General features: G+C 39.9%; 1 protein-coding gene across 2 annotated transcripts; it reads left to right on the plus strand.

Moving 5' to 3' along the window:
• The first annotated feature begins 5 nt into the window (after positions 1–5).
• Positions 6–20,797, plus strand: LOC133642279 (rootletin). 2 transcript variants are annotated; one of them, XM_062036387.1, is made up of 10 exons: positions 6–114; positions 4,334–4,382; positions 9,508–9,775; positions 9,851–9,923; positions 10,003–10,117; positions 12,367–12,452; positions 12,552–12,763; positions 16,456–16,562; positions 17,400–17,498; positions 17,572–20,797. In XM_062036387.1, the coding sequence occupies exons 1-10, from the start codon at positions 95–97 to the stop codon at positions 19,963–19,965; spliced, it is 3,423 nt and encodes a 1,140-aa protein (XP_061892371.1). In that variant the 5' UTR covers positions 6–94; the 3' UTR covers positions 19,966–20,797. The 2 variants fall into 2 exon arrangements, with proteins under 2 accessions (XP_061892371.1, XP_061892372.1); XM_062036388.1 differs by having other exon boundaries at positions 10,003–10,105.
• The last annotated feature ends 2,307 nt before the right edge of the window (positions 20,798–23,104 follow it).

Consider the following 23,104-nt stretch of genomic DNA (forward strand, 5'->3'; position numbering starts at 1 on the left):
GGAGGAAGCACGCTTCTTGCTTCTTTTTTTTTTTGGCACTTACCTTAAAAAGTTGGATTTTATTGATATAATCAGATCTCCCTGGCAGGTGAAAATGATGTCCAGAGCTCCAAGGTAAGGTAATTACTTTTTTTTCTAAATCAAATGAAAATAAAATCCAGATGACAGGTGAGGCTTCAGTGTGTACATTGTGTTCACATATTAAAGTATGACCACAAACAAAATGAATATTACCTCCTGCAAAACCGCTTAGTAAACTGACTGAAAATGCATATAATCAATGCATTTATTGATCTGTTTATTTGCTTAATGTTCTTACTTTCAACAGATTCCCAATTTACAAAAGAAATTGAAACATGTTTAAGTTTTTGGGTTTATTGAAAACTGTGACAATTTAGCAAATACATGATAATAAATAATATACATAACAACAAGCGTTGTCAGGGCGATACATTCATAAACTGGTGGTGTCGATACCAAGGGTCGTATCAGTATATGATCGATACTGAAGTGTTTGGATCAGACCCGGGTAAATTAAGGCCGCAAGTGGCCCGTTAAGCTTTTCAATCTGGCCCGCCGGACATTCCCAAATAATAGTTTTAGATGTTTACGATGTAAAGTGTAGCTGCCATTATGATGTCACTCATCTTTTATAATCACCATAACTAAGTCTTCAAATATACTAAGTCTTTACATGCTTGGAATCTACATGATATACTAGTTACTATAATAATATAATTAGTTACTATGCTCATCTAATTAGTTACTATGGTAATGTAAGTCACAGCATCTCAGACGAGGTACCAAGCAGTGTGGGTGGGGAGTGTTTCCACAGAGTGTTTCCAGAGTGTGAAATGTGGGTGTCAGGGTCAGACGTGGAAGGAAATTTTTACAAGAAAGTTGTAAATCTTAGTGATGTATCACATATATCAGATTGTAGGTGGCTTTATTTTATCCTTCGCATTAATTTTTCACTGTGTTTGTTGCATTTTTGTTGTGTTTGGCTTGATTGTAAAATATGTGGATGGAGAGGGGGTGTGACGTTCATATGTTGTCAATATTCAGTGTTTTATCCTTCATAGTTAATATTGTAAATCCCACATTTTTCTTAGGTAGGTTTTTTTTTTACCCTTTGTGTTAATTTTTCACTGTGTTTGTTGCATTTTTGTTGTGTTTCTTGATTGTAAAATATGTGGATGGAGAGTGGGTGTGACGTTCATATGTTGTCAATATTCAGTGTTTTATCCTTCATAGTTAATATTGTAAATCCCACATTCTTTCTTAGGTAGGTTTTTTTTTTACCCTTTGCGTTAATTTTTCACTGTGTTTGTTGCATTTTTGTTGTGTTTGGCTTGATTGTAAAATATGTGGATGGAGAGGGGGTGTGACGTTCATATGTTGTCAATATTCAGTGTTTTATCCTTCATAGTTAATACTGTAAATCCCACATTCTTTCTTAGGTAGGTTTTTTTTACCATTTGCGTACATTTTTTGCTGTTTGTTGCATTTTTGTTGCGTTTCGCTTGATTGTAAAATATGTGGATGGAGAGGGGGTGTGACGTTCATTTGTTGTCAATATTCAGTGTTTTATCCTTCATAGTTAATATTGTAAATGCCACATTCTTTGTGAGGTAGGTTTTATTTTTACCCTTTGCGTTTATTCTTCGTTGTGTTTGTTGCATTTTTGTTGTGTTTGGCTTGATTGTAAAATATGTGGATGGAGAGGGGGTGTGACGTTCATATGTTGTCAATATTCAGTGTTTTATCCTTCATAGTTAATATTCTAAATCCCACATTCTTTCTTAGGTAGGTTTTTTTTACCATTTGCGTAAATGTTTCGCTGTGTTTGTTGCATTTTTGTTGTGTTTGGCTTGTTTGTAAAATATGTGGATGGAGATTGGGTGTGACGTTCATATGTTGTCAATATTCAGTGTTTTACCGCTCATAGTTAATATTGTAAATCCCACATTCTTTCTTAGGTAGTTTTTTTGTTACCATTTGCGTAAATTTTTTGCTGTGTTTGTTGCATTTTTGTTGTGTTTCGCTTGATTGTAAAATATGTGGATGGAGATTGGGTGTGACGTTCATATGTTGTCAATATTCAGTGTTTTACCGCTCATAGTTAATATTGTAAATCTCACATTTTTCTTAGGTAGGTTTTTTTTTACCCTTTGCGTTAATTTTTCACTGTGTTTGTTGCATTTTTGTTGTGTTTCGCTTGATTGTAAAATATGTGGATGGAGAGGGGGTGTGACGTTCATATGTTGTCAATATTCAGTGTTTTATCCTTCGTAGTTAATATTGTAAATCCCACATTCTTTCTTACGTAGGTTTTATTTTTTACCCTTTGCGTTTATTTTTCGCTGTTTGTTGCATTTTTGTTGTGTTTGGCTTGATTGTAAAATATGTGGACGGAGAGGGGGTGTGACGTTCATATGTTGTCAATATTCAGTGTTTTACCGCTCATAGTTAATATTGTAAATCCCACATTCTTTTTTAGGTAGTTTTTTTTTTACCCTTTGCGTTAATTTTTTGCTGTGTTTGTTGCATTTTTGTTGTGTTTCGCTTGATTGTAAAATATGTGGATGGAGAGGGGGTGTGACATTCATATGTTGTCAATATTCAGTGTTTTATCCTTCGTAGTTAATATTGTAAATCCCACATTCTTTCTTAGGTAGGTTTTATTTTTTACCCTTTGCGTTTATTTTTCACTGTGTTTGTTGCATTTTTGTTGTGTTTCGCTTGATTGTAAAATATGTGGATGGAGAGGGGGTGTGACGTTCATTTGTTGTCAATATTCAATGTTTTACCGCTCATAGTTAATATTGCAAATCCCACATTCTTTCTTAGGTAGTTTTTTTTTTTACCCTTTGCGTTAATTTTTCGCTGTGTTTGTTGCATTTTTGTTGTGTTTCGCTTGATTGTAAAATATGTGGATGGAGAGGGGGTGTGACATTCATATGTTGTCAATATTCAGTGTTTTATCCTTCGTAGTTAATATTGTAAATCCCACATTCTTTCTTAGGTAGGTTTTATTTTTTACCCTTTGCGTTTATTTTTCGCTGTGTTTGTTGCATTTTTGTTGTGTTTCGCTCTATTGTAAAATATGTGGACGGAGAGGGGGTGTGACGTTAATTTGTTGTCAATATTCAATGTTTTACCGCTCATAGTTAATATTGCAAATCCCACATTCTTTCTTAGGTAGGTTTTTTTTTACCCTTTGCGTTTATTTTTCGCTGTGTTGCATTTTTGTTGCGTTTCGCTTGATTATAAAATATGTGGATGGAGAGGGGGTGTGACGTTCATATGTTGTCAATATTCAGTGTTTTATCCTTCATAGTTAATATTGTAAATCCCACATTCTTTCTTAGGTAGATTTTTTTTTACCCTTTGCGTACATTTTTTGGTGTGTTTGTTGCATTTTTGTTGCGTTTCGCTTGATTGTAAAATATGTGGATGGAGAGGGGGTGTGACGTTCATGTGTTGTCAATATTCAGTGTTTTATCCTTCATAGTTAATATTGTAAATCGCACATTCTTTATTTTCATGTACATTCTGGCTGTCTCATTCAGTAAAAAATGTTTAAATTCCATTCTGTTTTTTAAGGCGGTCCATCATAACGTTTTTAGCATTCAATCAGTGAGGTTTTGTATTAGTGTTCCTAAAAATCAGATATACCGGCCCCCAGACCCTTTTTTTTAATCTAAATTATTATTATTATTTCTCTAAAATAATTGCCCAGGCTTGGTTTAGATCAATAGTTTTATTTCCTCAAAATCGTTTTGTTGTAGTTTTTGTTGACGTTTCCAAGCCCGGGGAATAATTCCCTGGACAGAGCAGGACTGGGAGGGCAAAAAGCAAGAGATTTAAGAGAGTAGTAAATATTATACTTCTACTTTTGTTTAGTTATTGTGTACCATTGACTTTGTCTTGATCAAACTGAATTCATTATTATTATTAGATTATTATGAATAAATTTTTGTTAAACTGCCAATATAAGTCACTATAAATACGTTGAAATACGTTCCCTGATTGGAACGTCTCCATTACCGTATTGAGCTAATGAAATTGTACTTTTGTGGTTGATTTCAAACTATTGCAAGTGAATAAATTCTGCAAATAAAACAACAATGCGGGTAAATAATGTTGTATCTGACACGTACAATGCATTCATTTGACAAGTATTTATGATTTATTTTTGGCGATTAAACGTGAAACGTAAAATGGTTCCCCCAAATAATAACAATAACGTAATGACAATGTTTATATTTGTAAATAAAAGCATGCGTCATCAGTCTGATTGGTTGCATTTTGCACCTTCATTGTGGAACAGGTGGCCTGAGAAGCTGGTGAACAACACTAAGATCAGCAGAGTGGCAAAGGTAGGTTCTGTTCTTATTAGAAATTAAATATAGATCATAAAATCATGCCTTGCTCTCTTTTTTTTGGCGTGATACAAAAAGCATTATTGCATATTTAAACTGAGTTTGTTCACACGATCTGGAAAGTGAATAATATATGAATATAAATGTACAAAAATATGCCTCAGGATATCCTTACACAATTGCCCGTGTATTTGATTAGTAACATTATTTTTAATGTACACAATAAAAAAAATTATATATATCTTATAATAAAAAAACTGGCAGCTCAGTCGGCAGAATTTTACTGTAAAATGTATGTTTATTTGTTTTTACAGCATATTATGTAAATGAAAAAAACAGTACCACTGTTTTCCTACGGTAAAATTCTGGCAACTGAGCTGCATTTTTCCTTTAAAATCTACAAATTATTGTTCTTTTTATGGCGTATTTCTGTAAATGGAGAAAAAGTACCAGGCAGGTTGTCGGGTTTTATTGCACAATGACGTTGTTTTTTCCCCCCAGCATATTACTGTAAATAGAAAAACTATATCACTGTTTTCTTACGGGAAATTTCTGGCAACTGAGCAGCCATTTTCCTTTAAAATGTACAGTTTCTTTTTTTATGGCGTATTTTTTGTCAAATGTAAAAGCAGTACCAGAGTTTTTTTACGATAAAAAAAATTGAAATTGTATCGTAAAATGACGTGGGTTTTTACAGCATATTACTGTAAATTGACAAACAGTACCACTTTTTTATTACAGTAAACATCTGCCATTTTCCCTTAAAATCGACAGTTGCTGTTTTTATGGTGTATTTCTCTAAATGAACAAACAGTACCAGAAAGTTTGTTTTTATGCTAAAAAGGGTTACTAAAAAAAATTTACGGTGGTTTTTACAGCATTGTGTGTATTACTGTAAATGGAAAAAACAGTACCACTGGCCTCAATGTTTTTTTTGGTAAAATTCTGGCAACTGAGCTGCCTTTTTTTTTCATCATAAAATCTATGGTTGTTGTTTCTATATTGTTTTTCTGGGAATGGAAAAACAGTACAAGATTTAGTCATATACTGTATATATATATATATATATATATATACATATATATATATATATATATATATATATATATATATATATATATATATATATATATATATATATATATATATATATATACAGATATATATATGGGAAAAAAATCACAAGACTATTTACTCTCTACAGGCCTGTTTCAAGAGGGGTTTCCTCAATCCTCAGGAGATTGAGGAAACCCCTCATGAAACAGGCTTGTAGAGATTAAGTAGTCTTGTGATTTTTTTCCCACACATACACATATATATATATATATATATATATACACAGATATAAAATTATATATATATATATATATATATATATATATATATATATATGTATATATATATATATAAAATCATATATATATGTATATAGTGGTCAAAAGTGTACATACACTTGTAAAGAACATCATGTCATGGCTGTCTTGAGTTTCCAATCATTTCTACAACTCTTATTTTGTTGTGATGTAGTGATTGGAGCACATACTTGTTGGTCACAAAAAACATTCATGAAGTTTGCTTCTTTTATGAATTTATTATGGGTCTACTGAAAATGTGAGGGTCAAAAGTATACATACAGCAATGTTAATATTTGCTTACATGTCCCTTGGCAAGTTTACCTGCAATAAGGCGCTTTTGGTAGCCATCCACAAGCTTCTGCTGGAATTTTTGACCACAAAATTGGTGCAGTTCAGCTAAATGTGTTGCTTTTCTGACATGGACTTGTTTCTTCAGCATTGTCCACACCTTTAAGTCAGGACTTTGGGAAGGCCATGTTATGTTTGCAGAAGGAGTTGACGGCAAAGACACCAGGGGGCAGTATAGTTCTATGTATATATTATATATATATATATATATATATATACACAACCAACAATACAATAAACTAAACAATACTAACCAAATAAACTATAGAATGGCGTGTGTGTCAAAACCCAAGTGTGTGTGTGTGAGGCTATGTGTAAGGTTAACTGAAGTGTGTGTTACCAAGTGTTGTCGAGAGCGAATGAACAAGGCAGTCCGTGGGCCAGGCAGATGATCCAGGGCAGGAGAGAAGAGACAAGGTCCGTGTCCAGAGCGAGGGTCGAGGATCGAGGAAGGCAAAACACGGGAGGATCTCCAAGTGCTCGGGAAGGAAGGTACACCATTGAGAAACTAAGTTCCCGCATGGATCCTTGGGTCCACTGGTCCTTTATACAGCTCCCTCTCATCAGGTCCAGGTGCGCTGAGTGCTGATCGCTCACAGCCTTGCCGGCATGTGGGCGTGACGTGGCCGTGGGCGCGTCCCGTGGCGCGGCAAGCAGAGCGCAAAGATGAGGGCGCGTTGGTATGCGCCCTGGCCGTGACAGGCCATTCTAAAACCTTCATTCTAGCCTGATTTAGCCATTCCTTTACCACTTTTGACGTGTGTTTGGGGTCATTGTCCTGTTGGAACACCCAACTGTGCCCAAGACCCAACCTCCGGGCTGATGATTTTAGCTTGTCCTGAAGAATTTGGAGGTAATCTAACCTACCCAGTGGCCTAGTAACCTACTCAGTGGCCTAGTGGTTAGAGTGTCCGCCCTGAGATCGGTAGGTTGTGAGTTCAAACCCCGGCCGAGTCATACCAAAGACTACTAAAATGGGAGCCATTACCTCCCTGCTTGGCACTCAGCATCAAGGGTTGGAATTGGGGGTTAAATCAGGATAGGATAGGTCTTTATTGTCATTGCACAAGTACAACGAAACTTTGTTTTCAGCACAAACCCGTTTAAGATTGGACAAAACAAACAGTGTACAGCAGGCCTGGCCCTACCCAATCTGGCGCCCTAGGCAAGATTTTAGGTGGCGCCCCCCCACATCGGCAGTGAAGTGTATATACTCACAAGAAACCGAATAGCTTTGTCTTTGACCTTTTTTTTTACTTAAAGAAAGCAAATTAACATCATATGAGAATGTTATGTTATGATTATCTTTAACTGAATCACAGCAGTGCTCAAATTAAAAAACAGCATTCCCTCTCATGTGATATTGCTTAATTAACATGAATGATGTGCACTTTAACAACTAGGCTTACAACTATACCTAATATATAAAGGGGTGGAAAAGTGACTATTACCTGCAGGGCAAACATTAGCTAACCAGAAGGCAATAACAATGTAGACAAAAAAACACCTGCTTAAAAGATCAAATACAAATGTCCCTGAGGAATGTAAGGTGGGAGTACTGTAACTACCTAACGTTACATTATTATTTTCCATAACAATTTAGCCCCCTCCACAATATTAACCCTATGTTAAAACAGAACTAGCTATTTATTGATTAGCAATTTCCGAATCATGTAACATTAGCTTAATGCTAAAAAGCCAGGTTACTATCACATTCTGTAACAGACAAATCATTTCATGTAGGCCAGGGGTCGGCAACCCAAAATGTTGAAAGAGCCATATTGGACCAAAAATACAAAAACAAATCTGTCTGGAGCCGCAAAAAATTAAAAGCCATATTACATACAGATAGTGTGTCTCACTGTGTCATGAGATATAAATTGAATTAAGAGGACTTAAAGGAAACTAAATGAGCTCAAACATAGCTACAAATGAGGCATAATGATGCAATATGTACATATAGCTAGCCTAAATAGCATGATAGCATTGATTAGCTTGCAGTGACCAAATATGTCTGATTAGCACTCCACACAAGTCAATAACATCAACAAAACTCACCTTTGTGCATTCATGCACAATGTTAAAAGCTGGGTGGACAAAATGAGACAGAAAAAGAAGTGGCATAAAACACGTCCTAGAAAGTCGGAGAAAGTTATACATGTAAATAAACTACGGTGAGTTCAAGGACCGCCAAAATTAGTAGGACAAAACGGCGCTCGCCAAATACTCGAATCAGTGAAGCATGTTTAATATAAACAGTGTGATTTATAACAATTAGGGAAGTTTTTGTCATGTTTGTCCTCATACAGAAACCATATTAAAACAAAAAATATATTTTTTTCCTGTCGTCTTTTTCCATTTTTCATACATTTTTGAAAAAGCTCCAGAGAGCCACTAGGGCGGCGTTAAACGGCTCTAGAGCCGCGGGTTGCCGACCCCTAATGTAGGCTAATGCTACCTCCCTGCTACCTCTGTCTTTTTCTCGTTTCTCCTCTTCTTTTCTCTTTTTTTCTTCCCTGGGCATCTGACAGTTTTGGCCGTTTTGACATCTTGTGTTGATTTTTTGATGCGGTGACGTCCATAAACAGTCATGATACGGGAAGGGAGGGGGTGCCCCGTGCGGGGGGAGGGGAGGCGTAATGTTGTAACAAATAATATTTCTATTAAATAGGCTTTACTTTGCATTTTAATTAACGTGGGATTATTTTTTGGATTTAGAAATAATAGTACCAACTATTTAAAAAAAAAAAAATTTCTCCAACATTTGTGGCACTGGCGTGGCGCCCCCTGATGGACGGCGCCCTTAGCATTTGCCTATACGGCCTATGCCACGGGCCGGCCCTGGTGTACAGGGTTACAGAACAGGAACGCTGATGGGTCCAAAAATGATTCCCGGGCGCGGCACCGCTGCTGCCCGCTGCTGCCCGCTGCTGCCCGCTGCTGCCCGCTGCTGCCCACTGCTCCCCTCACCTCCCAGGGGGTGAACAAGGGGATGGGTTAAATGCAGAGGACAAATTTCACCACACCTAGTGTGTGTGTGACAATCATTGGTACTTTAACTTGAACTTTAATCCTCCTTTTTCATTGTCCCATTTACTCTCTGTAAAGCAGCAGTTCCATTGGCAGCAAAACAGGCCCAGAGCATAATACTACCACCACCATGCTTGGCGGTAGGCATGGTGTTCCTGGGATTATCTCCTCCAAACATATTGCTGGGTATTGTGGCCTAACAGCTCCATTTTTGTTTCATCTGACCACAGAACTTTCCTCCAGAAGGTCTTATCTTTGTCCACGTGATGTCAGATGAAACAAAAATGGATTTGCTCACATTTTCAGTAGACAGCCATGACATGATGTTCTTTACACGTGTATGTACACTTTTGATCGTGACTGTGTGAAATGGACTGTCTGCCCCAAAGGAGCCATCATGTTTGACGGTGTCTTCATCCAGTGGAGGCAACATTGCCAGCAAAGCCAGCTTCAATGGTGGAAGGAGCACCAAGATCTTCAACAAGACTTTGAAGAAACCAAACCACCAGGTTTCATCATCTCCTTCATCCAAGCCCGCTCTGCAGCTTTGTAGCAGCCGGAGCTTTTCTTCCCTGCACACCCCCTCTCTCTATGCCGCTCCATGCAGGAGGAGCAGTCGCTCCCTCAACAGACTCGACCAGAGATCCACCAGAGACGGTATTTTACACAGAATGTATTCTTTTTATACGCACGGAGTCCGAAAGAAATGACAAATATCTATTTACCAAACAGAAAGTGATGTTGTGGCTGCAGATTCTACGGTAAAGATCGGAGCATTCTGGTCCTCAGCCCAACAGCCAATCAGGTTCATCGTACATCTCTCTGATGACCCTGATTGATGTCAATCATTGTTGCTAATTCATGAATGGCTTTCTTCGATCAAGGACAAACAAAGAGCGGAAGGAAAAGAAGCGAATGAGCAGTTCAACCGAGACAATCAACTCGTCTTGCTCTGAGCGCTCGACCACGACACGTCTTCAGAACCAAGTCAGGAACGAGGTCATCTACTCGTGAAATACTGAAATTACTTCACAGCATGAACATTATACCCCCCCCCCAAGTACCACCATAGTGACCAACATTAAAATACAGTAGTGTAGTAGGACTAAGTTAGGGGTCGGCAACCCAAAATGTTGAATGAGCCATATCTGTCTGGAGCCGCAAAAAATTTGAAGTCTTATATAAGTCTTGACATGAAAGCAACACGTGATGTAAGTGTCTATATTAGCTATATTAGCCTACTATCAAAATGACTTTAAAAGTCTTATATAAGTGTTATAATGAAGGCAACATATGATGTAAGTTTCTATATCTAACATAACGACTCCAAGTAGGACTGGAAATAATCCACAAAGTCAGAAAGTGCAGTAACACAGCAGAATAGTATGTGTCGTTTATTAATTGCCACTCTAGCTATTAATTAAAATAGCGGTAATCTTGTATGAAGTCAATGACCAGAAAGACTCAAAATAACACTGGAAATAATCCACAAAGTCATAGAAATTGCAGTAATTAATTTAGTCATTCAAATTAATACAATTGCCACTCTCGCAAGTAATGTTAGCAGCAACCTTGTACATAAATATTAAACAAAATGACTCCAACTAGGACTGGAAATAATCCACAAAGTCAGAGAAATTGCAGTAATACATTTAGTCATTCAAATTAATGCGATCGCCACTCTTGCAAGTAATGTTAGCAGCAGCCTTGTACATAAATATTAAACATAATTACTCTAAGTAGGACTGGAAATAATCCACAAAGTCATAGAAATTGCAGGATTACATTTAGTCATTCAAATTAATGCAATCGCCACTCTTGCAAGTAATGTTAGCAGCAACCTTGTACATAAATATTAAACAAAACGACTCCAAGTAGGACTGGAAATAATCCACAATGTCAGAAAGTGCAGTAACACAGCATAATAGTATGTGTCGTTTATTAAATGCAATTGCCAATCTAGGTATTAATTATAATAGCGGTAGTTTTGTATGAAGTCAATGACCAGAAAGACTCAAAATAACACTGGAAATAATCCACAAAGTCATAGAAATTGCAGTAATTCATTTAGTCATTCAAATGAATGCAATCGCCACTCTTGCAAGTAATGCTAGCAGCAACCTTGTACATAAATATTAAACATAACGACTCCAAGTAGGACTGGAAATAATCCACAAAGTCACAGAAATTGCAGTAATACATTTAGTCATTCAAATTAATGCAATCGCCACTCTTGCAAGTAATGTTAGCAGCAACCTTGTACATAAATATTAAACATAACGACTCCAAGTAGGACTGGAAATAATCCACAAAGTCAGAAAGTGCAGTAACACAGCAGAATAGTATGTGTCGTTTATTAAATGCAATTGCCAATCTAGCTATTAATTAAAATAGCGGTAATCTTGTACGAAGTCAATGGCCAGAAAGACTAAAAATAACACTGGAAATAATCCACAAAGTCATAGAAATTGCAGTAATTCATTTAGTCATTCAAATGAATGCGATCGCCACTCTTGCAAGTAATGTTAGCAGCAGCCTTGTACATAAATACTAAACATAAACACTCCAAGTAGGACTAGAAATAATCCACAAAGTCAGAGAAATTGCAGTAATTCATTTAGTCATTCAAATGAATGCGATCGCCACTCTTGCAAGTAATGTTAGCGGCAGCCTTGTACATAAATATTAAACATAAACCCTCCAAGTAGGACTGGAAATAATCCACAAAGTCAGAAAGTGCAGTAACACAGCAGAATAGTATGTGTCGTTTATTAAATGCAATTGCCACTCCAGCTATTAATTATAATAGCGGTAGTTTTGTATGAAGTCAATGACCAGAAAGACTCGAAATAATACTGGAAATAATCCACAAAGTCATAGAAATTGCAGTAATACATTTAGTCATTCAAATGAATGCGATCGCCACTCTTGCAAGTAATGTTAGCAGCAACCTTGTACATAAATATTAAACATAATGACTCCAAGTAGGACTGGACATAATCCACAAAGTCAGAGAAATTTCAGTAGTACAGCTCAAAAGGATGAATGTTTAAGGCATACAAAATGCTGAATGGCCTAAAATTGAATACGCTCTACATGAACAAATATCCCTGAACCCTTTAGTAAAATACCCAAATAAATGTCTATAAATAATCCACAAACTGCTAATCGGACATAAATACACAAGATGGCCACTTTAATACTCATAAACTACAAGGTGTGTATTTGATACTGTAATATTTGTACAGCACAAAGATGCAGTGGCTGCTGGGATTAAACACAATGTGGTCCAAACAGTGCTGAAAAATGTGAAACCCCCAATCCTTCCTGCAAGGTAAACAAGTTTTGACCGCTTTTTTAACATGTCTGCGACAATACCGCTTTTCCTCGGTCAGGACTAAGGTTGTTTTTTTTCTGTACTTCCTCCTCAAAGTCCCCAGCTGGAAGGAAACGCTGAGGTGAGTTCCAAAGTAGAGCAACAAGACAGCTGTTTCCAGGAGAACCACATCTGTGATGGTGTCCGAGAGTCACACAAGCAAGAAGAGGAACAGGGAGAGCTGAAATCCCAGCAAAAGATGGCTGCTGACATGAACTCCTCAACTGACTCTTCGTCTTCTGTCAGTCCTGCACAGCAGGTGGACCAAGGTAAAGGTGCGGGTTGAAGACATTTAAAGTACACTATAGTGCCAAAAGTACTCACCTATGAACTAGAAGTGCCATCATTCCTAACCCATAGGGCTCAATACGATGTGGGTCCACCTTTTGCAGCTATTACAGCTTCAACTCTTCTGGGAAGGGCTGTCCACAAGGTTGCCGAGTGTGTTTATAGGAATTTTCCACCATTCTTCCAAAAGCGCATTGGTGAGGTCACACACTGATGTTGGTTTGAGAAGGCCTGGCTCTCAGTCTCCGTTCTAATTCATCCCAAAGGGGTTCAGGTCAGGACTCTGTGCAGGCCAGTCAAGTTCACCCACACCAGACTCTTGTCATCCATGTCTTTATGGACCTTTCTTTGTGCACAGTCATGTTGGAAGAGGAAGGGGTTCGCTCCAAACTGGTACCACAAGGTTGGGAGCATGGAATTGTCCAAAATGTTTTGGTATCCTGGAGCATTCAAAGTTCATTTCACTGGAACTAAGGGACCAAGCCCAACTCCTGAAAAACAACCCCACACCATAATTTCACACTCGGCACAATGCAGTCCGAAATGTAGCGTTCTCCCGGCAACCTCCAAACCCAGACTGGTCCATCAGATTACCAGATGGAAAAGTGTGATCCATCAGTCCAGAGAAGGCGTCTCCACTGCTCTAGAGTCCAGTGGTGATGTCCTTTACACCACTGCATCCCACGCTTTGCATTGGACTTGGTGATGTATGGCTTAGATGCAGCTGGACGGCCATGGAAACCCATTCCATGAAGCTCTCTGCGTACTGTACGTGGGCTAATTGGAAGGTGACATGAAGTTTGGAGCTCTGTAGCAACTGACTGTGCAGAAATTCTTCGCACTATGCTGACCTCTCTGTCAGTTTACCTGGCCTACCACTTGGTGGCTGAGTTGCTGTTGTTCCCAAACCCTTCCATTTTCTTACAATAAAGCCGACAGTTGACTTTGGAATATTTAGGAGCGAGGAAATTTCACGACTGGATTTGTCGCACAGGTGGCATCCTATGACAGTTCCACGCTGGAAATCACTGAGAGCGGCCCATTCTTTCACAAATGTTTGTAGAAACAGTCTCCATGCCTAAGTGCTTGATTTGATACACCTGTGATTGAGTGATTAGGACACCTGATTGTCATCATTTGGATGGGTGTTTATTCTCCCGTCACCACTGAGGTGACACAAAGGCGTTCCCAGGAAAGCTGTGAGATATAATATCTCCAGCGGGTCCGAGGTCTGCCCCAAGCCCTCCTTCCGTTCGAACATGCTTATAAAACATCACCATGGATGGGTCCGGGAGCCATTCGGACTCGATGCCTGAGTCCTCTCAACCGGCTCTTCTCTGAGCTCCTCTCGGATGGCCGTGCTCCACACCATATCTCTTAAAGATAGACCAGCTGCCCTACAGGAAAAACTTGTCCGCTTGTTTCCGCGATCTTCCTCTTAACTGTCACTACCCAATGTTTATGACCACAGGTAAGGGTAGGTACATGGCTCGACCAGCAAATCAAGAGCTTTTCCTTCTGGCTCAGCTCTGTCTTCACCATGACGGTGCAGTACATCAACCAAATTCCGGCTTGGCCTGTCGATCTCAACAGCCTTCTTCCCTCACAAGATCAGCTTGGCGGCCCCCCTAACCTCTAGTGTCCACCATCGGGTTTGGGAGTTTCTGCCCCTACTAAAACCCATGGAATACGGTCCTTTGTGACTCTATATCCTTGGCCTCCCTTCTAAGATGCAGACGAAAGTGTGAGTTGAAGACTTGACAAAAGCAGGTCAAGTGGTTTTCTGCGAGACAAGATCTGACCAATTTAAGTCTAAGACGAGGTGTGACCAATGTAAGACTACGAGCATGAAGTGATGAAGCCTACTTGGATGAGAAGCAAAACATCTTCTAAAACAAACCAAACAGTTTAGTTGCAATTGATTGAATGCCCTGAGAATTAATGTTCTACCACTTACCCTGTTTAGAGTCACAGATAAACTGAAGCCTATTCCATCTGAGTTTGGTTAAAACCCACTGAAACCATCCAATTTAGGAATATTCCCACAAGCTTGCAAGCCTTTCTAATCTTGTAATTTTTCAGGATATTTTCAAGCGTTGATTGACATCTATGCTCTTTGAGTGCTCTTTCTTTATAGAGTGCTTTACTTCCCTCAGAGATATGTGCTAAGGTCCCTCGTCTTCAGACTACTGACCTATGGCTGCACAGCTGTCATATGGTCAAGTTGGCGTACGACACAACAGTAGTGGAACGCATTACAGACAACGATGAGTCCGAGTACAAAGAGGTGGTAGAACACCTGGTGGATTGGTGCAAAAGCTACAACATTTACATTAATGTACCAATGCGGAAGTGGTCTCCAGCTTCAAGTACCTTGGGGTTCCTCTCTCCAGGAACCTTGCCTGGAGCCAAAAAAGATCAAGGAGATATATTTTAGGAAGCTCAGACCCCAACTTTCCCCTCCTACACATCAGAGGAGCAGCTGTGGAAGTGGTGTCTAGCTTCAGGTACCTTGGGGTTCATCTATCCAGGGACCTCACCTGGAACCAAAAAAGACCAAGAAGATATACTTCAGAAAGATCAGACCCCAACGTTCCCCTCCTACACGTCAGAGGAGCAGCTGTGGAAGTGGTGTCTAACTTCAGGTGCCTTGGGGTTCATCTATCCAGGGACCTCACCTGGAGCCAAAAAAGACCAAGAAGATATACTTCAGAAAGATCAGACCCCAACTTTCCCCTCCTACACATCAGAGGAGCAGCTGTGGAAGTGGTCTCCAGCTTCAGGTACCTTGGGGTTCATCTATCCAGGGACCTCACCTGGAGCCGAAAAAGACCAAGAAGATATACTTCAGAAAGATCAGACCCCAACGTTCCCCTCCTACACATCAGAGGAGCAGCTGTGGAAGTGGTCTCCAGCTTCAGGTACCTTGGGGTTCAACTATCCAGGGACCTCACCTGGAGCCAAAAAAAACCAAGAAGATATACTTCAGAAAGATCAGACCCCAACGTTCCCCTCCTACACATCATAGGAGCAGCTGTGGAAGTGGTCTCCAGCTTCAGGTACCTTGGGGTTCATCTATCCAGGGACCTCACCTGGAGCCAAAAAAGACCAAGGAGATATATTTTAGGAAGCTCAGACCCCAACTTTCCCCTCCTACACATCATAGGAGCAGCTGTGGAAGTGGTGTCTAGCTTCAGGTACCTTGGGGTTCATCTATCCAGGGACCTCACCTGGAGCCAAAAAAAACCAAGAAGATATACTTCAGAAAGATCAGACCCCAAAGTTCCCCTCCTACACATCAGAGGAGCAGCTGTGGAAGTGGTGTCCAGCTTCAGGTACCTTGGGGTTCATCTATCCAGGGACCTCACCTGGAGCCACAACACTTCCTGTATGCACAAGAAGGCACACCAAAGTCTTTATTTCCTCAGGCAGCGGCGGAATGCTGGACTAGAGAGCTCCATCCTTTGGAGCTTCTGCAGAGCACCCTCAGCACAAACATAACGGTGTAGCAAAGCAGCTGGAACCTTGGGATGCTACATTTCATACCATGTTATGTGTCTCAAGTTTGTTGTATTCTTAAATGTATCTACTACTTTTGAATTGTATAGTTTTGTAAAATTGTGTTGAAACACAATTGGAAGACTACATGCTGGTATCTTGTCTTTGTGTGCAGAGTGTTCAATACTTTCACCCGCATGTGCTGAGGTGATACAGACAAACGATGATATTTCTGATCAGCAGCGTATCTGCGAGAAACAAACGGAGCAACTTGTCAAAGAGGTGAGACAGAGGTGATAATTCACTAAATATTTGTACATTCCAAGGACCTGATCTATAGAGACACACATTTCCTGCACAGATGCACCAACATGTGGTGTTCGTATGTCTGGAACATGATGCACACAGCTGTGTACCACAATTTCCGGACAATAGGGATGTAACATAGAAGTGCAATCCAGACAACGGAACCTATTGTTAGCATGTCGAAGGTGCGCGATAAGAAACGCGGAATGATCCAGCCGCAAGAAAATGCACTTTGCAATAAGTTTAGGAAATATATTCATGACAGAAAAAACACCACCAGACATCAAAATGAATTAACTGAAGTCATGTTGGTGTCTGCTGGCGCCAATCAGCCTATTAGGTCATCAAGCAGCTTTCAAATTGCTGAGTAGATGATATAGTTCACATTTGTATTATGACAGTTCACATTGATACACACAGATTGAGTATTCTCTCTCTCTCTCTCTCTCTCCATCGTCTGTCATTGCGGCGAGATTTCTTACATTTTTGCGCAACTGCGCCAGTTTGCACGGACCTTGGAACGTGCAAAATATACACGCAAACAATTTCACCCTTGATCAATCACATTGCGAGCACGTAACATTTACATTTGCATTTCCTCCTCCCAGTATTGTGGGTGTTCTGATAATCAGCACATATTCTGCATATACATGAAGACAGACGCGCTAAACGGATTGCACTCGCTATTTTGCACGTTTAAGTGACGCAATTCTTCGCGCACAAGCTTAGTAGATCATGTTTGCACGTGTTTTAGTACACGCAAACCTTTCGTAGATCAGACCCAAGGTTTTTTTTCTTTGCATCTACCTGCAGCTGGAAGAAACACAGAAAGAAGTGTCTCGACTGCAACAGTCAAACACAAACCTGCAACAGGAACTACAACAACAGCGAGAGAGTCATTCAAGAGAAAAGGTTATCCAAGTTGATTCTGTAAAGTAAACATAGGACATGCATTTACAGTTTTTCTTTCTTTCTTGTATTGTAGAAAGATCTTCTGTCCAACTCCAAGTCCCCATCGGAGCCAACTTTGACTCTGCAGCAACTGCAGAAGGTAAACCGTGACCTCCGCGCTGAGTTGGATGCACAAAAGAGGAAACAGGAGGAAGCCAGGGAGGCTGAGCTTCGTCAAAGAGTTGACCATTTAGCTCAACAAGCACAGCTGCTTGTGACGGGGGACGCCACAGCGCTTGCGCAGGCACATCTAGAGCAAGAACGGCAATGGTTCATTGAACAGCGGACGGAGTGGGAGCGTACTGTCACCTCCTTGAAGAGCCAACTGAGTATCAGTGAAGGGATGCTGAAAGAGTCTGAGACGCGTGCGACACTGCTACAGGAGCAGTCTCTGAGTCATCACGCTCTCCAAGCGGAGGCGGAGGAGCTAAGAAAGGCTCTCCAAGAGGTCACAACACAACTTCGAACCAACGAAGAGACACAGGCTCAAAAAGAAACTCTTCTGCAGAAGCACCTCATGCTCCTTCAAGCCAGCCAGGACAGAGAACGACGGAGTTTGTCAGTCAGCTTGGCGCGGGCAGAACAACACTCCCAAGAACTTCAGGAGAGATTGGTCACGGCTGAGGAGCAGGTGGACAGCCTGAGTAAAGACCAAATGTGGAAAAGGGATGTTGAGGAAGCTCAACATAAACTCAAAGAGGAGTTAGCTTCTTCTCTGGCTGTTGTGCGAAGGTATCGCAATGAAAAAGAGGAGCTGGAGCAACAATGTCATGAGCTGCAGAACATGTTGTTTGGGGCAGAAGAAGAAGCGCGCAGGCTGCAGAGTTGCTTGAAAAAGGAAGAAGCACATTTCCATGAACTTAACCACTCATACCTGGCAGCTGGAGAGCAGCTGAGGGGGGTTTTGCAGAAGGTGCAGCAAAAGGAGGCTGAAACCCAGGACATGCGTGAAGGCTTTGAGAAGCTTCTCAACAGGAAGGAGCAGGAGCTGAGCGAGGTTCTGCTGAAAATGGAAGTCTTAGGCATTAGCCTGGAGGAAACTGAAGCAAAACTCAGTGAGGTGCTTGACAATTGTACCTGTGCCACATCGCACCTGGAGAATGAGTCTACAGAGACGGGGCCGGACAATGAAGATTTGGTACACCAGTCAGCAGGTGATAGCCAATCAGAGGAAAGAGACAAGTTAAGTAGCAGCTCAAATGACCACGAGCATCACTATTATCATGCAAGAGTCCGGTCCCACTCACTCGGTCCATCACACCAGTACATCATCACCTCAGGAGACGATCCAGAAAGGTTTACGACCGTGATCCAGTTACTAGAAACCAAGCTTTTCGTAACAGAAGAAAAGCTAAGGGAAATCACTCATCAACTATCAGAACACCAAGAGGAACACCACATGACCCTCCAGGATCCTCAGCTCTACTCCCAGCTCACTCAGAGCCAATCCTCTGCCCAGCATCTCAATCTGCTGCTCCACAGCCGAGCGGAGCAGAGCCAACGCTTCGCTAAGGAGACGGATAACCTCTGCAGGCTTTTATCTAACCGCCTTCAGGCTGCGCTGCGCGTCATACAAAGCTGCAGTGAGACGCTTCAAACCAGCACCACCATCGAGTTGAACGACTTTGAGAGGAAACTAACTGCTGTTGCGGCGTATCTTCAGCAAGGGAGGGAAGACGCGGCAAAACACCAATGTGCATGCTTTAATGCCTGCAAAGGAGAGGATGACATCCTCAGTGAGGCTTTGGTAGAACTTTCTGACAACATGTCAAGCCCTGCTGAATGTTTGATGAGAGAATTGGTTGTAGTAGAAAAAATGGTGACGGCCCTTCAGAGTCCAGATAATCAACTCGAGTCTTTGATGGCAGGAGAAAATTATATAGGTGTGGCGCACAGGTATGAACTTATCCTCGCTCACATAGGAACCTTAAAGAAGACAGGAGGGTCTAGTGTCCTTAGTGTCATCATTAGCGCCTGCACTGAAGCAGAGCTCATTTATGCTGCCTTTAAAATCCAGCAGCAATGTCAGGAAGACTATCAGGAGTACAATGGCAAAAGGGAAGGCCTCGCACACCCTCTGGAGTTGGCTTGCTACGAGGAGCAGGGAGAGAAGAGAGAGGTAACACCTGCTGCTAAAATGCCACCATGGTTGCAGAAACTGATAACCAGGCTGCAAAAAAGAGCTAGACTGTTGTGGCAGCTAAGGCAGGAGGTTCCAGGAACGGAGGGTCACTTGGAAATAGACGCTCCGGTAAACATCAACTGGATGCAGGAGCAAGCAAAGCTGGTTTATCTGTCAGAAAGGCTGTTCTTAGATTTGGAGCAGGAGCAGCAGAGATGTGTGGTCTTGCAGGACAAACTGAAGGCTTTGGTCAAACAGCAGGAGGCTTTATTAATGGACAAACAAAAGGCTTGTAATCACACCTGAACTGGACTTCAAGACTGAGGGAGGAACTAGAGGGCCCGATGTTATCCACAGATACTGGAAACCTCCAGAGAGTCAAAGAACACCAACAGAGCATTGAGGATGACCATTGGGAAGAGCCAAACATTGTCTTCAGATAAGAGTCATGTTACTTTAGAGCAGTGGTTCCTAACCTGGGTTCAATCGAAACCTAGGGGTTCTGTGAGTCGGCCTCAGGGGTTCGGCGGACCCTCCGCCGCGGAGGTCGAGACACACCCGACTCATCGTGTAAATAAAAACTTCTCCCTACCGGCTTATTATGGATACGGCAACAGCAGAAGTCAGACTGATTTGCAGGTGTGTCATTTGTTGTGAGTTCATGCACCTTGTTGGTTTTGTTCTTTGAACAAGGTGATGTTCATGTATGGTTCATGTTGTGCACCAGTAAAAAAACATATAACTTTGTCTTGAATTTGAAAAATATATATATATATATTTTTTTTTCACTAAAGAAGGGTTCGGTGAATGCGCATATGAAACTGGTGGGGTTCGGTACCTCCAACAAGGTTAAGAACCACTGTTTTAGAGTAATATTACTGGTAGTCATCCAAATAATTATTTGAGTAGGAGCCGTGCTTATAAACTTGAAAACCACGCCCATACCGGCTGGGTGAGAGCATGGTCCTAGTGCCTGCCACAATGTGCTACATTACCCACAAGGCTTAGCACTGTAGACAAGGACAGGAAGTATAATTGTTCCGTTTAAGCAATAAAGAGTTATTTTGTTACACGTTGCTGCTCCTGTTTCGTCCACACAAGAAACAAACTAAATCAAAACAAGATTAGACTTCTTTGACTTCGTTTTTTATTTTTTAAACCTGAGTGCTTGTCAAAAAAGAGCGATACGGGCTACTTTCACTGGATTTGTGGCTTGTCGCGTTTTCAAAAAGAATACCCACTAACTCGTTAAAATACAACAAGACCGTCGCTAAGTTGGCAACACTGATCCCTACTGCTCCATCTTCTTATTCTCTGGCAGACCAGGTGCGTTAAAACAGGTTAATGAGCCAGGGCAACAAATGTTATTTATCTAAGCTTCTGGAGATTTCTGCCACACACATAGGCTACTAAAGAACTGATCTTTGATTCCATGGGTTGTAAGTAAGGTTAGGTTTGGGTTGGGGTTGGAAGGTTAGAGGGTTAGGGTCAGGGTTGGGGTTAGGATTTAGGGTTGAAAAGGGTTAGGGTTGGGGCAAAGGTTAGGATTTAGGGTTAGGGTTAGAGTTAGAGGTTTAGGTTTGGGTTAGGGTTGGGTTTGGGTTAGGATTTAGGATTAAAAAGGAGTAAGGTTGGGGTTGGGGCGAGGGTTAGAATTTAGGGTTAGGGTTAGAGGTTTAGGTTTGGGTTAGGGTTTGGGTTAGAGGGTTAGAGTCAGGGTTGGGGTTGGGATTTAGGGTTAAAAAGGGTTAGGGTTGCGGTTAGGGTTAGGATTTAGGGTTAGAATTGGGTTAGGGTTGGGGTTGGGTTTGGGTTAGGATTTAGGATTAAAAAGGGTTAGGGTTGGGGTTTGGGGTTAGGATTTAGGGTTCGAGGGTTAGGTTTGGGTTAGGGTTGGGTTAGGGTTGGGTTAGGGTTTGGGTGGGGATTTAGGGTTTAAAAGGGTTAGGGTTGAGTTTAGAGGGTTAAAGTTGGAGTTGGGGTTAGGGTTAGGGTTGCAAGTATGTCGATTTGAAAGAGAAAAGACAAGCCACGTGTTGGATACCTCGCAAGGTAACGTGACTTAAGCAGACAAGGAGGAGGAAGTTTAAATAAAGAGCTGAAGGAGGCACGTCAACCTACACAAGATTAGAAAGAAGAACTTGCCGGGGGTTTTTGTGGGTTTGTTTCACACAGAAGAAGAAATGAAATCCAAACAAGAAGTAATTGTAATGTAAATATGTATTTATTTATATATATATATATATATATATATATATATATATATATATATATATATATATATATATATATATATATATATATATATATATGTATATGTATATATATATATATATATATATATATATATATATATATATATATATACAAGCACTAATAGGAATCATGTATAATACGTAATATAATGTGTTGTTTACAGTAATACTGGTATGGAGACACTTACTTTATTATATACACCTTGTAGTAACGTATAATTGTAAATGTTATTAATTACTTTTAAACAAAATGCTCCATTAGAAGATAGTTTAAAATAAAAAGCCGTGTTTGATGATGGAGTGTAAATATCTTGAATAGGTTCATTGTGTCTTCTTCATTTGAATTTACAGTAAATGACTGGCTTATAATTGCATTGCTTTCATAGAAACTAAACAGGATTGTTCTTTTTTTTTTTTAAATGTATTTTGGACACGACAAAGGAAAAATAATCTACATCAATTCAAAGTGAAAAAAATAGCATCTCCAATACAATATATACTGAACAAAAATATAAACGTAACACTTGTTTTTGCTGCTTTTTTCCATGAGTTGAACTCAAAGATGTAAAACATTGACTGTTTACACAAAAGACCTTTTCCTATCAAGATGCTGATTAAACAGCATGATGGTGTGCCTTGGGCTGCCCACAATAAAAGGCCACGCTGAAATGTGTAGTTTTGCTTTATTGAGCCTTTAAAAATGATAATATGAACCATTAAAAATGATAATATGAGCCTTTAAAAATTGTATTGAGTCTTTAAAAGTTTTAATATGAACCTTTAAAAATGATACGAGTCTTTAAAAATGATTATATTAACCATTAAAAATGATAACATGAGCCTTTAAAAAATGATATGAGCCTTTAAAAATGATAGTATGAGCCTTTAAAAATTATACTAAAAGCCTTTAAAAATTATAATATGAGCCTTTAAAAATGATAATATGAGATGAGCCTTTAAAAATGATTATATTAACCATTAAAAATGATAATATGACCCTTTAAAAAATGACAATATGAGCCTTTAAAAATTATAATATGAGCCTTTAAAAATGATAATGAGTCTTTAAAAATTATAATATGAGCCTTTAAAAATGATAATATGAGCCTTTAAAAATTATATGAGTCTTTAAAAATGATAATATGAACCTTTAAAAATGATATGAGCCTTTAAAATGATAATATGAGCCT

Source organism: Entelurus aequoreus, linkage group LG25 (genome assembly GCF_033978785.1).
Source record: "Entelurus aequoreus isolate RoL-2023_Sb linkage group LG25, RoL_Eaeq_v1.1, whole genome shotgun sequence".
Taxonomy (NCBI): domain Eukaryota; kingdom Metazoa; phylum Chordata; class Actinopteri; order Syngnathiformes; family Syngnathidae; genus Entelurus; species Entelurus aequoreus.

Coding starts and splice junctions, on each gene's coding strand:
- LOC133642279 (XM_062036387.1), top strand. CDS start 95: ATGATGTCCAGAGCTCCAAG. Junction 4,383..9,507: donor AGATCAGCAGAGTGGCAAAG/GTAGGTTCTGTT, acceptor TCTGCCCCAAAG/GAGCCATCATGTTTGACGGT. Junction 9,924..10,002: donor TCAGCCCAACAGCCAATCAG/GTTCATCGTACA, acceptor TCTTCGATCAAG/GACAAACAAAGAGCGGAAGG.